Source organism: Tasmannia lanceolata, unplaced genomic scaffold, assembly GCF_043159265.1.
Source record: "Tasmannia lanceolata isolate RefF3 unplaced genomic scaffold, GAP_Taslan_0.1 ptg000018l, whole genome shotgun sequence".
Classification (NCBI taxonomy): Eukaryota; Viridiplantae; Streptophyta; class Magnoliopsida; order Canellales; family Winteraceae; genus Tasmannia; species Tasmannia lanceolata.
This window is the reverse complement of record NW_027518695.1, coordinates 14,073,292-14,090,598: the sequence shown is the minus strand read 5'-3', so window position 1 is coordinate 14,090,598 and position 17,307 is coordinate 14,073,292. Positions and strand designations below refer to the sequence as shown.

The window sequence follows — 17,307 nt, the reverse complement described above, 5'->3', positions numbered from 1 at the left end:
TAGCAAATCTCAATCGTTTATGCATATTAGAAACTTCTTAAAATCACCCACGCGACGATTAGCATTGCAGATCATCCTACTAATCTTCCCACAGAGTTCGTGATTAATTCAATCGTCTCGCGTTTACTCAATTGATCACTAGTATGATTAGTTGCGATTTTTCTCTCTAACTAACTAGGTTTGGGAGTGTAAATAAACACAAATGAGGTTGAGAATTCTAAATGACTACATAGATAATCAGAATGATTTAGTGCACAGCTATAACTTCATGATCTAATGGCCATCATTTCTTGAAAATCTGGACCCTACTCGATTGCTAAGATGATCTAACGGTCAGTGTTGTATATACACCATTTAATAAGTGTATGCACTACATCTTGAATCAATCTTCTTCACAAAGAAGCAAAGGATCTAAGGGTTGAATGATGTATATATACACTATATCTTGAGTCAATCTTCTTCATAAAGGTCACTATCCTTCTCCAAAAAGTAAGTCAAATATTAAAGTGGGGGCCTCCAATGTGATGAGAAAAGGGTATTCTGAGCAAAAGTTTGTGGGTTTTAGATTCTAACTAAAGAAAATGGTTTTGGTTTGGTTCAAACTTGTCTAATCATGTGGTCGTTGATTAATTAATTTTAGACTTATAAAACAAAAATTAAGAGAACAGAGTGAAAAATAAATAAAGTAAAAAAAGGAAAAGGAAAAGTAAAAGAACCCATAGTACAAATTCTTAACTTCTAACAAAGAAAATTAGAAGAAAAAATCAACAGAGTTAGATCATATTTTTTTTATTATAATAAGATAAGTTGGTAAATGATAGGTATTAAGTTTTAAATTTTAAATTTTTACTTTTTGGTTTTAAAAAGGATCTATTAAGTAGTTAAGAGGTCGGATTTATATATAAATTAGCCGCCCGATTTGTACGGGACCGAAATTTATCAGATTGGTTGAAAAATTAGCCGCCCGATTTGTACCTGGTGGTTCAATCCTGCTTTAAAACACTCAGTATTTGTGCTTCATAATAAATAAAAAATCATACAAATATGGAGTTTTTATATGTTGTTCACATGTACATGTGATTATTTTTAAAAAATATAGTGGGCCCGCATCATTCAATGATCCAAGCCATTCATTTGTTGGGCCCCAACGTAAATACGCTGTGCCCAAAAAATCATCTCAATAGGATGATCCTAACTCTCTGATCTATATAGCATACTCCCTCTATAGATTGAAGGGTTAGGATCATCTTATAGAGATGATTTTTTAATGCACTGCATATTTGCATTGGGGATCAAGGAATGAATGGTTTGGATCATCGAATAATGTGGGCCCTACTTTTTTTTTTTTTTTTTTTTGGAAAATACTTACATCTACATGCATTCACAATATAAAACCCTACAAATATGTGCCCTTAATCTTTTCTCCGGTGCATGTAAGAATCCGTTTCCCAAACTACCCTTCACAGTCTCACTTAAGTTTTCTGCTGTCTATGAAATCCATGAGCTATATTTGTTTTTTTCTTTTTTTGCCCTTACTTGGCTACCATGAATTTGTCCATGAACGTTTTCCATGTGGACCCACACGAACGTTAGTTTCAACCTAGAGAATTGATATTGCCACTCTTTCTTCTTTTTTAAAAATATTTTCTACCTTCTTAACCATGTTTTTTCCTTCTTACAATGGATTGGAGAGACAAAGAAAAGAGGTGTGAAATGAGAGATTTTATATGGTGAGCACGCATGAAGTATTGAAGTTGAGTATTCTTCAAAAAGTACAGTGGAACCCACTTCCACTTCAAAGGATGATCATTTCCATAGGATGATCCTAACCCTACGATATGTAGAGGGACTGAACATTATACTAATCTCCATAGATAAGAGGGTTAGGATCATTCTATAGATATGATCTATGGGGTACAGGCTATTTATGTTGTGTCCCGATAAATGAATGGTTTAGATCATCCTATGAAGTCGGCCCACTATTGGACTCCAGCATATAAAACCAAGTAATTTTAAGAAAAGACAAACAAATAAGGGTGGAAATATCAATTCCCTTGATTTTGTACGGGCAAATAAAAACTTTACGTAGCATGCTATAAGTGGTGATGGGGACGTGTCACTGCATTTATTTATGTTTTTGTTACTAGCAAAGCCAAAGTAGGGGTGGGACATGTAGTTTTAGAGAAACACTTAAAAAGGAGATTAATATGAAAGGGACTGGGTCGGTCGGTCCACTCTCCGACCTAACTCAGGGAAACCGATTTTAATTAAACATTCTACAAAGTTTTAGTGGGGCTTACTATTATATATAGTATACATACATATTATTTAAATAGGAGGTGTCAACGTATTCAGAGATGATATTGATGCAACCTCGGCATATTATTTTACAAGGGCTTTCATATATAATCATGATTTCACTTAATTTTTGCTACTTTCATATTTGTGGACCCTTTTCTTTTCTGTTTTGCCTGATTAATTTTCTTATGATATTTTTCCATGTATTTACCCCGTAGATTAGCGGTGTAAGTAGTCGACAGGTATTAGACAAGCATTGGATTTACCTGGAACTTACCTCGTAGAACAGTGGTAAGTAGTGTTTGGTTGTCGACCCCAAGAAATCCAAGCAAAATTCCAACTTTCTGTTGTTTTTGGCTTCAATCTTATAGGGAGGTGACACATTAGTAGACATGCCCTTTAAAAATAGTGTTTTGCTAACTATGGTCCCAACCAGTGGGAGCCACAAAATACCAAGACTGAGATTTTCAACCATTTAAAAACTTTCCGAGTTAATCATCAACTCGTCCAAGTTGACTCACTTTTTCCTTGGCCTGAGTTCTAGTCTATAACCTACCAACGCAATCGAAAATTCTTTGGACTCACCGAAAGTTAACCGCATCAATCATTGACTTGCCAAGGTCTGACGGTTTTTCACCATGACCGATTTCTTTCTTTATACACACTGAAATGTTCTAATCATGAGAGGTTTTATATAGTGTGCATGAAGTCCAGTATTTTTGAAAAAGCACAGTGAGGCCCACATCATAGACTGATCCAAACCGTTCATTGGTTGAGCCACAACATATATAGGATGTATCCCGTAGATCATCTCCATAGGATGATCCTAACCCTCCTATCTAGAGGTTTCTATAACGTGCAATTGCTCTGTAGATCGGAGGTTAGGATCATCCTTCTTTTGATGATGATGTTAGGATCATCCTGTGGAGATGATCTACGTTGTGGCCCAACAAATGAACGGTTTGGATCATGCTATGAAGTGGGCGTCACTGTGCTATTAGAAAAATACTGGACTTCAGACGCATGCAATTGGCTCTAGTGGGAGCAATTCTTAGTTAATGAACTCTCTTTGGGGTCCAGCCCATTAACACCCCTATTCCAAGTTGCAGCAATTTTCAGTTAGAAGTTCAAAAGTCAGAATAGCACCCTTTATATGAAAGATGTTAAAGAACAAGAAAAGAGCAATTATATGATTTCAGGGATAGAGATAATCCTTTGCGATAACATCAACAACCCATTAGATGAATGCAATCTAGGAACCAAAATGTTTCACCCTGCTCAAACTTTCTTTTTGAAACTGGGAACTTTATTAGTCCCAAAAGTTTGATCCTGCTCTAAATTAACAACAGTGACAGATATTAAACACATTTGTTAACTGAGTCCGCCGTAATTAGCCACCCGCACCAGAATTACCCACCTTAACCCGCTTCTGAGGGCATGACGAGGAGAGATGTCCTGGAACGCCACACTCGTAACATGTCCGCCTTTTTTTCTTCCCATTACCAGAGCTTGTATCATTTTGATTCTTACTTGTAGACTCTGAGTTCAAGCGGGTTTCTGTTCCCTTCTTCGGAACTGCACATCTTATCCTCACTGGTCGTTCGCACACCACCCTTTGATCTAATGTTAGCGCCATTGATAGAGAAAGCTCGTCTGAAAAATCCACGTGCGCAAAGCCTCGAAACTCACCTGTCGCTTTGTCATTACCAAAACGAATAGATGATATAGTGCAATCTGAGAAAAGCTTTCGCAAGTCATCCTCAGTAATATCCCAAGACAAATTTCCAACATAAATTCTGTTGTAACCTTCCACAATCTCAGGCGCAAAATCTGATGACTTTTGGGTTCGATTTGTCTTGTAAGGCTGTATTTTTAGAAACAGTCCGCCCCTGAAATAATTCAAAAGTTATGGCATATGAAATGCCATGGAAAAGAAGAGGCCAGAAGAGAGAAAATTAAAGAGTGATCTGTTATATATAATACTTACATGTCAGCACCATCAAGAGCTAATGCTCTTTTAGCTGCTGCTTCTGTCTGCAACAAAATGAAATGACATCATAAGATCAACAATCACTGAGATCATTGTATCTATCATGAAGCAGAAAAACAATTTATTGTAAATTTATTTTGAGAATTAAATGGTAATCTGCATAGATTTATCATAACAGTTGGAATCATAGTCACAAATATCTCGAATTTTTCAAAATATCATGATTTTTTTTTTGAATGGTACCAAAATATCATGATTTTATTGCGGCATTTTGAAAAAAACGACAGAGTGGTAGAAGGGAGTTGCAGTTACTATCTCGCCAACATCTAAATCTGCGTGAAGGGAAATGAAAAAGAGGTAGAAGGGAGTAGGTCTAGTAGAAAAATAAAAGAAAAATAGTTTAGAGGTTATTGTGCTCCAATACAATCCCTAGGTTGCAACCAAGTATAAACTTGTTGTGGCCAATAAGGAGCATGGCGATAAGATTGACACAACAATTGGCAAGTTTAAATGGAAAGTAGAAGCAATAGAGAAGCTACAGATTGGGCTGGTCATATAGAAAATACAAAGAAAGCAAAACAACTAAAAAATATAAAGAGGAAAATTATCCATGATAGCTAGCAAATCTCACGTAAAGCCATCATTGGCCAAGAGGTCTTCCAATGAGTTTGCTTCTGTCCAAAAATCGTCGAAGCTCACATCTATAGACGTAGCAAGATTTAAAATCTATTCAATCTGACTCGCCATCCTCTATCCTAAGTGATTTTCAACAATCACATGTCTAAAGTTCTGATAGCTCACCAATTTCAAACCATTGAGTAAGGTTGAAACTTCTGCCTCAGTAGAGTCTCCAATCGCAAGTAGGTCTAACCAAACCTCCATGATATCTAAAGAACCCCCTCAACTGGGACTGAATTGCTAAAGAACGTACTATCAAAATTAAGCTTAACATTCCCCTCCAGAGTCGTCCACCAAATTGATCTCTTCTCCTTAGACCTCTTACGATAAGATATTGCCAAGAAGAAACTTTTGAATTCATCCCCTGAGAAGTCATTAAACTCTAGTGTTCCTCTTGCCCACCAACTGCTACAAGAAAGGATTTTTTTCCCCTCAATGATATAAGTCGGGTTGATCTTGTTTCTGAATATTCTGTCACTCCAAACAATACATATCACCCACCATGTAGTTACTAAGCACAAATTCGAAATAATTCTTCCTCTACAGGGAAGAAAATCAACAATCCAACATTCAATGAAATCTGAGATGGAACCAGGCATCACCCAACTAACTTCGAATAAGGCCATGACAGAACTCCATAGGTTTTCACAGAAGGGCAGGCAATGCGTAGATGATAGATTGTCTCCTCGACCTCCTGACAGATGATGCATTTGTTTGGCAAATGCCATCCATGAAGGGCCAAGTGATCCACAGTAAGAATATTGTCCAAACTGTCACCCAATAAAAAAGCAATGACCATAGGAGACTAGAGCCTATTTGTGGGCAAAATACCCTGGCTCTCTCCAATAGGAACTCTTAGATATTATTGGACATTCTTGGGGTGCTCTATTATTGTTGATGGTTAGATGGATATGAAAGATGAGGATGAGATGGAAGATCCACATAATGAACTTGAATGTGAACATGAATCAGGTTACCCAACTGATGAAGAATATTATCACAGAGAAGAGTTACCCCAACTGAATGTCCTTTGATAATCTTGACAACTCTTGAGAGGGAAGAAGAAGATTGGCTTTGTATAATTATCTTTTGCACCAATGTCCATTGAGAGAAAAATCTGATGATTAATTATTGGAGGTAGCAGCACTAATGTGGAGGCTTCTCAAAGTACCATCGATCGCCTCAAGTTGAAACCCGAACCACATCCCAATCCAAAATCTACACAAGGTTGCATGGGTGGACAAAACTACTATACCAGTCACCCATCGATGTCTGATCTCTTTCTACGTTGGAGTCTATGAGGATTCTATTTGGTGTGATGCTGTTCCGATTAATGTCGTCAATATATTACTTGATAGATCATGGATGTACGATCAGGATGTCATTCATAAAAGGTCAAGGGAATACCTTGTATGATCTAAACAAGGGTCGGTGTATCGTTTTGAAACACATTATAAGGGTCAAGGGAATACCAGGGTCAGCATATTGACTTGAAATGCTAATGGATGTCTGAGAGATTGAGACGAATGTTAAAGAGAGCCCTAAGACCACAAGAGAATTGTAGCCTCTACATTAGTTGAATAAGAAGCAGTTAGAGAATACCATTGCAAAAAAGAAAAAAAAAGAAGCAGTTAGAGAATAAAACTAAAGAGTGGACTGTCTTTCGCCCTAATGGACAAGGATGTTCAGAAGCCGAAAGATAAGCAACCAATGGAACTGGCTCTAAAGTCCAACAAATTTTTTCCAACTTTTCTAACATGATACTGAAGGAGTTACTAAAGGAGCTATCACCTATATGAGAGATTCAACATCCCATTGATTTGGTTCCAGGATCATCGTTACCAAATTCATTGGCATATCACATGAACCCTAAGAACATGCTGAATTGAAGCAATAAGCGGATAAGCATCAAGAAGAGGGTTTTATTCAAGAAAGTCTCGGCACATGTGCATTACCAGCATTACTAATACCTAAGAAAGACGGATGATTGAGAAAGTGTAGTCACAGTCGAACTATTAACAAGATCAATGCGCGTGTGGGTGAGACTAGGAGACGAATGGAAAACTGCGTTCAAAACTAAGCATGGGCTACTATGAATGGTTGATGATGCCCTACAGCCTCACTAATGCATATGCGCATTATGACTCAAGACTTCCCTCCATTCATCAGCTACTATCTAGTGATACATCTCGACAACATTCTTATTTATAGTGATGCAAAACAGGTACGGAAAGATCATTATGCATGCAACTCTGATACCAAAATGATGCATGATGGATAAGGGAAGACAATTGGATGTGTAGCTCTGATACCAAGTTGATCTACAGTCAAGAGAAAGAATATCTTAGCATCTTGGGCTCAGATTTGGGTTGATTAAGATGTGAGGATTAACCGAACAGCTCTAGGGAGGCTTAGGGATAGAATAAATATGGATTGTTGTGATGGGTTATCAAGGTTCACAAATCTTGACAAATCTGACGAAGTAGGGTAAACAATGATAGATCAAGGTAATTAATAAATCTAGATTTGTTCAAAATCTGGGCGGCTAGGAAGTAGTCGAGGTTATTGATAAGAAAAGCGTCCAGGCTTTGGGTGTGAACTGTAATAGATTTAGGTGAATTGTAGGGATCTAACAGTGGACTATTACGGCTTCAAGCGAACTGTAAATCATAATAACCAAAAAACATTATTCACATTTCTTTTCATATGGCCGCCCAAAATCTACATAAATTTAACCCGAAAATTAAATAATAATCATTATAAATCATAATAACACAAGTTGCCACTTTTCAAAAGGAACTTTGTTGGGCCGATTATTGATGTTAGCATGATGAATCGATCTCCTTTGGGCCTACTTTTTTATCTCAACAATCATTTCCTTCTCTCCAAATGTCTTTGTTGAATTATGGACTTGTTCATAAACTTGATTTGCATCACCTTCTCCCACGTGAAACCTCCAAAACCACTTACTAAATAGAGCCTTAAACACTTCTACTATATGATAGATTCCTAAGCCATCATCATTACTAGACGGCTAGACCTATAAACAACTCCATACTTCGCCGAGTGAAATTTCAACCCTAAGTGTTTTATGTGCGCCTAGATTGCCTGTATTTTAAGGAAGAGAAGGAATGACAGCCTTGTTTTTCCTTTGAATAGCGACAGCCTAGTTTTTCCTTTGAATAGCAACAACCTAGTTTTATGCAACAGATTTTGTTTCTTTTTTCTTTTTTTTTGGAGCTGTACAAAATCAAAGATTTCTGTAATGAAGACATTCAGTTGATTGTGCACAATGCACACACAATTTATCAAATATAATGATCCCAGTTTACAATCTAAAAATGCACGCCTTCTGCAATTTCTACAGATTTCCATTTTTTTTAAAACATACAAGAATATTCAATGTAAAAGATCGTGAATGGCATGCCCTTATGTAAGTTATAGATGATAAGAACTGAAAGTGAACACGTTTAATCCAGTCGAACAGCATTCCATAAACAGATAAACGTAACTTGAAAGTAATCGTAGTAATGCCCCTGAATTTTCCACTCTAAGGAAACCTCATACAATATATCAGTTTTGGTGCCACAACTCTTCAAGAAGCTTATCCGATGTCCAAGATTGTTATTGTGAATGACATGCAATATAAAGTTATATACAATGCAAACTGAAAGTAAACAAGTTTAATCAAGTCGATAAGCATTACACAAACAGATAAGCCTAACCTTGAAAGTAATCATAGCAATTCCCTTGAACTTCCCACTCTCACAAAACCTCATACAATCTAATTAAGTCATAGTGCCACAACTCTTGAATAAGCTCATCCAATGTCCAAGATTGGTATTGCGAGTGGCGTGCTCCTATCTTAGTTATATAATAAGAACTGAAAGTAAACAAGTTTAATCCAGTTGATGAACATTACACAAACAGATAAGCCTAACCTTGAAAGTAATCATTGCAATGCCCCTGAATTTCCCACTCTCAGGAAACCTCATACAATCTATTTCAGTTATGGTGCCACAACTCTCGAAGAAGCTCCTTATATCATCTTCAGTCGAGTAGTACGGAATACCTCCCACGTAAACCTTTGTAGAAGCATCCAGATTTTCCTGACTGTAAACAACCCCAACAAATACATGAAAGTAAGGAATATGAAGTGCCCAAAAAACAATTTCTTTGGACAAAAATACTTCCTTGAATCCATATCAGTCTCTTACAGACAACCAATCAGCTTTGAAACTACATTACAAGGGCATCATGAAAGAAAACCCACACACCAAGTAACCAGAAAGACAATAATAAATCCTTTCCAAACTCAAAAGGTTTGTCATACAAATACAATACCAAGAAAAACATGGGTTTGGAGAACTCATCAATGTTTGGAATATTTTTCAAAATAATAATCATGCAATCATGGATAGTAAGTAGGTTATTGGCATAATAGTCCTTTTAGGATGGTTATTTGATGTTTTGTTTCCTACTAGAGAAAAGCGTTCCTGCACTGCAGCGCAGGGAGCTTAACTGCGCTTTAGTGGTTTATAAAGCCTCCCATTGGTTCGTATAGCGGGTCCCCATTTGAAACGTATAGCGGGTCCACAAGAAAGGAACCAATGGGAGGCTTTATAAACCACTAAAGCGCAGTTAAGCTCCCTGCGCTGCAGCGCAGGAACGCTTTTCTCTTCCTACTATGGGAATAATTATCATGCACTTTATAGGGGACTGGGGAAGATACTGGTAGGTCATTGTTTGGTTGAGGAAAGGAGAAGGGTGACAAGGGATGGGAAAACATTCTCTCTAAAAGTGCTTTGCACACAGGAGATTTCCCACCTTCAAGAGGGTCTGTTCAACCATTCGTGTTCATTATTTTCTTGACTCTTCTCTAAACAGTTTAGTTCTCAAACCATGACATATAACAGAACACAGATATTCAACAATCAGTTTCTTTCCAAACTCAGATGATTAAATTACATAAAGCATTAAAACGACATGGGGTTTCAAAAATCAATCCAGTTCAACATCAAAGATTGATGTGGTACAATTACTGATTTTTCTTAGTTAGTTTGGTAAGTAAAAGAGTCCTGAACTAAATATATTAGCCTGAGTTTTAATAAGAATTATTGTTGGGTTAGGAGTCCTAATTCTAGTCAAGTTAGGCAAGTGGAAAGTCTATAAATATGGAAATATGTATAGAGAATTTCAGTTCTGTCATTGAATAAAACTATAAAATTCAGTTTTTATCTCATTTCCTAATGGATTCAAGGGTTTTATCAAAGGAGGCGGTGCTCTTCTTCAACAAGTTGAAGACGATGATCTTCACCTTCTTTCCGCACACTTCCACCGCATCAAGTGGTATCAGAGCAAGGTTTCTCCTCGGATCGAACCAGCTTGCAAACCACTATCAACCGAGGCCCGAATTTCTGATGCGGATTTGCCGCACAAAAGGTCCAACTTTTTACTTTTCAGGTTAGTTCTCTCTTACCTTAGTTTTAGCCGTTTCCCTCGAAAATAATTCCTGTTTTCTAGCCAATTCTTCCCCACTTTCAAAGCTTCAAGAAAACACCTTTTCCTTGATTTTAACCAACACCTCACACTTCCATCGCAAATCACCCGTCCAAATCAGACTCTTATTTTAGCCATAACCAGCACACCTACAACCTGCAGATTTATTAGCCGGCCACCCAACGGCCACCAGCCATCTACCTTGAAACAAATCCCATTGTTTCACACCCAAACATCTGTGTACCATCCTTGTTTGTAGCCATGTATCAACTACATATCAGCCACCCTTCCCCTCCATCCAGCAGATCATTCTCATTCCTAAACTACCTTAGAAACCTCTTTCCCTCCTAGCTTTTAGGCTCCATATACCCCTTTTATAATATTACCCAAAAATCCATATTAATTAGCCGATTAATTGTCTGTTGTTAGTTGTGTTTTACACCCTTTTGTTTCCAATTTTTAGCCTCTCCCCATAATCCCAACAGCACATGCACTCTTAAAGTTAGTCGATTTCACTTTGTTAACTGACTATCCCTTCATTTCTCATCCCAAAATTTGTAATATTCAACAAACCTTTAATTTTCTTAATCTTTGTTGAAAGTTGAAACCAATCAAGACCCCCAACTTTCATGACTATTTCTTTAATATATTACTCCTAAGCCCCTTAAAACACCCCCTTGTTTCACCAACCCAAATACCCATAAACGACTCTAGTTCTTTCTTTAACATTCCAACCAATTCTTGACACCATCTTTAACATCTTTCTTGTTGCATTTTAACTGATTCAAGATCCTTCTTCTTAACCAATTCCTGAATCCCCATAACCAAAGAACTCCCTACAGAACCAACTTCTCTTCAATTAATATTTCCATTAGTTTCAGCTTTTTTGTCCATTTTAAACAAATCCAACAACTCTTTTCCAATTTTCAACTAACCTTTGCTCTCCCTTTTAATATTTTTCCTTCCCTTTTCCATTATTTCACATCCATTTTCTATAATTGTCATATCACTTTTCACCGCCTTTTGAAGGCAATAGGATCCATGGAAATGAACCACATATGATCCGCACTAGGGCTTGCGATTGACAGATTCGGTATCACGTCTGAATCATAGACCACCAATCTATGAAGGTGAGTCTAGCGATGAGGAATTTGATGAAGTGATCCTCCAACACGGAAGGCAAGGAAGAGCCATACACGATCGAAACTATCGACTTCCAGACTTCAATGGTCAACTTCATATCGAGAATTTCCTCGATTGGCTTGTTGAAGTAGAACGGTTCTTCAATTATATGGAAATCCCTGAAGAAAAGAAGGTAAAGTTGGTAGCTTCTAAACTCACATGTGGAGCTTCAACTTGGTGGGAGCAACTCCAACTCCCACGAAAATAACAGATGAAGGCAGCAATTCATACTTGGCCGAGGATGAAAAGATTGATGCAAGCACGATTCGTGCTGATAGACTATGATCAGGTACTATTCTGGAAATATCATACTTGTCATCAAGGAGGTCGGACCGTGAGAGAGTTTTATCACCTATCCTCACGTATTGATTTGACAAAAACAGAATCACAGCTAGTTGCACAGTTCATAAGTGGATTGCGCATAACCCTCCAAGATAGAGTCTTGATGCAGTCTGTATGGACCCTTAACGATGCCGTCAAACTAGCCACTAGAGTGGATATGCAGTTAGATTGGATTTCCATGAAGAACTCGACATGCAGGATGACACCTGTCACATCAGTATGAGAACCAGTGCCGACACAAGTGAGAGATCCCTTGACAAGCCAATCCCGCCACCTCCACCTAAAACCTGAGATTCAGGCAGTGGGCAATCCAGAACGACCACGGACCACCACTAAGGATGCGAACACGAACTGGTACGCTCTGATTTAGTCAGAGAAGTGTTATCATGGCAGCCAGCTTGGACATAGATCTAATCAGTGTCCTCAGTACCAGGTGACTAATTTGGCTACTAGTTCAGAAGAAACAAGCGATGAAAATTCTGAACTTGAGGGAGAGAAAAAAGAAATTGTCGAGGATAACGGTAAAGAAGAAATTGTCAAGAACGACTGTAGTAGAAATTCCTCCAACATTCGTGGATCTAGTTAATAAAGGATCAAAAGTCGAAAAGGAAGAATCCCCATAAGCAGAAAGTGACAAAGTGACATCTGGTGATTACGAGTCAGATCTTCTGCGACATGATCCACTTTTAATTAACTGGGATTTCCTATGCATGCCAGAGGAAGATCCGCAAACAACAACGCAGTGTTTTTGAATCCATGTATATAATCAAGCATGCAAAGAGTTACAATGGACATCGTATACCATTTAGAAAGTATTATCAAGACAAAAGCGAATACGATGTTATTGACCTAGATAATGGCCATATGTTGTGTACTAAGTTATGGGCGTACGAAATCAACCTTCTTTCATGGGGGGAGTAGCAGAACTAAACTCGAGAATGAATCTTCTTCAAGTGGGGGGACTGATGTACTACAGTTACTTATGTTTTCTTAGTTAGTTTGGCAAGTAAAGATTTTTAAACCAAATATTTTAGTAGGAGACATAATTAGAATTCTTGTTAAGTCAGGAGCCCTAATTCAAGTCAAGTCAGTTAAGTTTAAAGTTTATAAATATGGACATGTGTATAGAGAATTTCAGATCTTCCATTGAATAAGACTATAAGTTTCAGTTTTTATTGGATTCAAAGGGTTTTTAACTTTTTATCAAAGGAGATAGTGTTTGAAGACATCAAGTGCCAAAGATCAAACCAAACAAATAAAAATGAATAAATGGATTATACCTCTCCTCGATCTTTACTAGCTCTACTACACCTTCTACTTTACTTTCTCCATTTTGAGACTCAGTTCCCTTCTTCTTCTTATTCTTCTTCTTCTTTTTCTCCTTATTCTTGCTCTTCTTCTGCTTCTTCTCCGCGGACTCATCAGCATCATTTCCTTTCTTCTCATCTACTTCATCATTTCTCTTCCTCTTCTTTTTCTTCTTATCATTCAAACTCACCAAATCAATCTCCTTATTCTCTTTCTCCTTATCAGAACTTCCTTGAACGGCCTTCAAATCTTCAAATGGAAGATTGTTTCTTCTCTTCTCCCTCTTTGACAACCTGGGTTTCTGAGTTTCAGAGCTTAAAAGCTCTTTGAGGGACTGAAAATTCGAATTAACGGCTACTTTTGCAGCATCTTTGGGTAGTTTTTTAGCCTCTTTTGCCGTTAGAGACTCGGCCAAAGTGGCTCTGAGCTTTTGCTTCAGCCTTTTGTTCGATAAAACCATCTGGGTTTTTCTCGATTCTAATGGAAAGACACAGCAAAAACAAAAACAGGGTTCTTCCCTTTCGCTTTCTGCTTGTTAATTCGATGTAGAAACGAAAATTGGGGTTCAGGGTTTATACTTTATAGAACGCCTGTGGTTTTGTTCTAGAAATGAATAGGGTAAAATTAGACTTTATTTTGATAACAGCACTCCTTTCTTAAATGACTACCGAGAAAGTCACTTTCACGATCAATACGGGTATCGAAGGATCCAGACAGTCCGATGGACTATCCATATCCGAAGTTTAATGGACATGACCTAGACAAGCTACTAGGATCCATGGTCATATTTAGGGGTGTTCAATCGGAAACAGAAACCGAATAAAAATTCGGTTATTCGGTTATAACCGAATAACCGAATAGTGATAAAAAAGACAAAAAAAATCTATTTAGACGGTTTGATCGGAGAGCTATGATCAATCTATCGAAAAGGTTTTTTAGTCACAACCTATTGAAGTTGTGATCAATCAAATGGGCAGTTTGGATCATCCTACCGAGTGCCCTTACATCATTTTTTCAAAAAAAATAATGTTTATTTTTGGTTAATTTCGGTTATTCGGTTAACCGAATTTTTTTCCCGAGATAACCGAAACCGAATAACCGAATTAACCAAAATAAAAACCGAAACCAAACCGAATTAGCAAAAACTGAACTGAACTGACCGAATCAATTCGGTTCGGTTCGGTTAAAACCGAATAATGAACACCCCTAGTCATATTTCGAATCCCGATCCAAAAAAATTACTGATCGGATTTAGACAACTAATAAAAGCCAACCAGACAGTCCTAAATCTGATATTATTTTATTATGTTACAAAAATATCCTTCAATTCTTATAACATTAAGTCATTAAGTATTATTTCAAGGGTATTTTAGTAAAAAAATATCCATATTTATTTTTCAAGCGATCTCTATTTTCTGTATTTTGTCATCCGTCTGTCTCATTTTCAAGTCATGAGCCAGCCTCTTTATTTTCCTTCTCTAACCATTGACTTTTAAGTCTCTAATCAGCTGCGTCTTTGTCACAATAACTCGCACTCGCCCTCTTTTGAGAATTTTAACTGTACACAACGTAAGTAGGACCTGCTTGGACACTCCAATGGATGGTCCGATTGGAAATGGATCGTGACCGAGACATGAGAAATAGGATCCGAAGAACACTACAAATCCGATGCGACTGATAGGGATTTGAATGGATGCGTGACTGAGAAATAGGTGGATCTGATTCGAAGCAGATGCATTCACATCCTTAACGATCAATGGTAAGAAAGCAATTTTGGGGTCCAAACCAGGATTTGTAGGTGAAATCGAGACCATTGAGGCAATGTACATGTCTGGTCTCATACCATATGCACATCCCATGTGTATGATAAAAGACTACAAAAATGCAAAAATTAAGACTCCCACTTTTACCTCGTGTATGTGATCAGATCCGTTGATCCAAACGGCACCCATAAATCCGGCCAAATGCCATTGAGAACATATTAATTGGATCATTTAGGCCTTAATCCATCAAGTCTTGTTAGTGTATTGCTAGCCAAATCATTGATCTTTGTAGTCCTTGACCTTACAAATGAGATCTTTGTTGTTAAACAACGAATTACTCCAAAAGCTTAAGCTGTTAGAGTTTGTGTTATTTAATCATTTATATTTCAACATTTATGATAATATCCCTCAATTAAAAGGGAGGTAAGCTAAACTCGAGGGTTCCCAGCAAAAAAAAAAGCGCTGAAAAGGCGCCACCATTGGCTGTACGTCACCAATGTGCATTTGTATACATTTATAAGGGCAAAAAGGGCATACAAACTCGTACTCATCATCCCATCCTTGATATTTGATCCAACATCAGCTCGCTTTTTGAGAACCTGCTGTAGGATCAAATATCAAGGGTGGTTTTTTGGGCGTGCCACCTTTAGGTGTTTGCACACCCATTCATCATATAATTTATCAATGGCTGCAAGTCAAAGTCAAAGAGTATTAAATACACAGAATTTACTCGTAGAATAGTGATATAAAGTGTTTGGTTGCCAACCTCGTAGAGTAGTGGGAGGGGTGTCATTACCAATATAGAAAGAAGAGGGAGAGAGAGCGACTTGGATAGTGACATTTGCAACCAAACAAGATTTTGCTGTAACTATCTATGAAACTTGTGTAGTAATCTTCACAGATTTCAATGCTACATTTGCAACCAAACAAGAGATTTTGCTAACGTGAAACCCAAATACAAAGCAAAACCCCTAAACTATACTGTCCTTTGAGCAACCAAGCACACCCAACACAAGGCTTTGGGCGTCACTGGAAAAAAAAAGAAAAGAGGCAGTGGTCGGAGACTGCACTTGCTTTCAAATATAATTTTTTTATTTATTTAATTTTTCCTTGCTTTTTTCAAAAACAACTATGAGGAAAACTTTCATGCTGTTTTGGTTGGAGAGTAGATGCTTTTTGGGTTCATTTTGTTGAAGTATAAATGATTAAATAACATCATCTTTAACAGCTTAAGCTTTTGGAGTTATTGGTTGTTTCACATGGTATATGAGCAATTGCTCAACAGCAGGTCCTAGGTTTAAAACCCAACAACTCCTTGATATTAATTAAAATTTCATCTGCACGACCAACCCAAAAAAAGAGGGGTCACACGTGAGGGGAGAGTGGGTATAAATGATTAAAAAGGGGAAGTGATATATCAGCCCCCTTTTCTTTTCTTTTTTAAAAACTTGGGACAGCCAGCTTGAGTGTATCTAGGACTGCAGAGGGGCTGATGTACTTAACGTGGGAAGGATTTAACGGGCCTGATTGCCACCTACACTGGAGCTGGCTGTCCCATGAATCAAATGGGCAAATTTATCATTTCCCTTAATTTAACCTTATTTGCATATGGGGTTTGGGGGTGAGAGTTTGAGGGATGCAAAGGAGGAAGAAAATAGAGACGAAAAAGACTTGGGAAGTTAGGTTGCATTCTTTAACGATTTTTCAGAATGAATCTTTGTTTTGTTTTTTTTTTTTTTTCCTGCTCCACCGAAAGGAAATTTAATTTATAGGAAAGGAAAATAACTACTATGAGTAGGTTTACTTCTTTTCTTATTTATTGATGAGTAGGTTTACTTCTTTTCTTATTTATTGATGCATGTTCTTTCATAGAAAAGTAAAAATCCTCATTAAATGAGATAACCAAACCATAGAAAACTAATATTATAGAGTTTTTCCTGAGAAAAAAAAAAATGAATAGATCCAAACATGCCCTAATGTCTCTTTCGAAACCATTGGCTATATCATTTCTACGACTTCTATATCATATTTAGGGCACGTTCGGCTATCATGATCTCCAAGTGGTGAGAGAAGGGGTAGGGCGAGATGAGGGTGAGAAGTGGCTAAAAATCAGGAAACAAAAAACTCTGCTCAAAATACGATGGACTTGTTTCTGATTTTAGCCACTTTCTCACCCTCATCTCATGTTGTACCCTCTCAAATCTCTCTCCTTCTCGCACCCGCCCATGAAATGTCATATACCTTGAA

The 17,307-nt window shown here is 37.5% G+C and overlaps 1 protein-coding gene across 1 annotated transcript; it reads right to left on the bottom strand.

Annotated features, from left to right (window-relative positions):
- Positions 1 to 3,475: 3,475 nt before the first annotated feature.
- On the bottom strand, positions 3,476 to 13,885 carry PHIP1 (phragmoplastin interacting protein 1). The gene is made up of 4 exons (XM_077361117.1): positions 13,270 to 13,885; positions 8,908 to 9,079; positions 4,286 to 4,332; positions 3,476 to 4,187 (listed from the first exon to the last, which is right to left on the bottom strand). Exons 1-4 carry the CDS (start codon positions 13,755 to 13,757, stop codon positions 3,689 to 3,691), a joined length of 1,206 nt encoding a protein of 401 aa, XP_077217232.1. The 5' UTR covers positions 13,758 to 13,885; the 3' UTR covers positions 3,476 to 3,688.
- Positions 13,886 to 17,307: the final 3,422 nt, after the last annotated feature.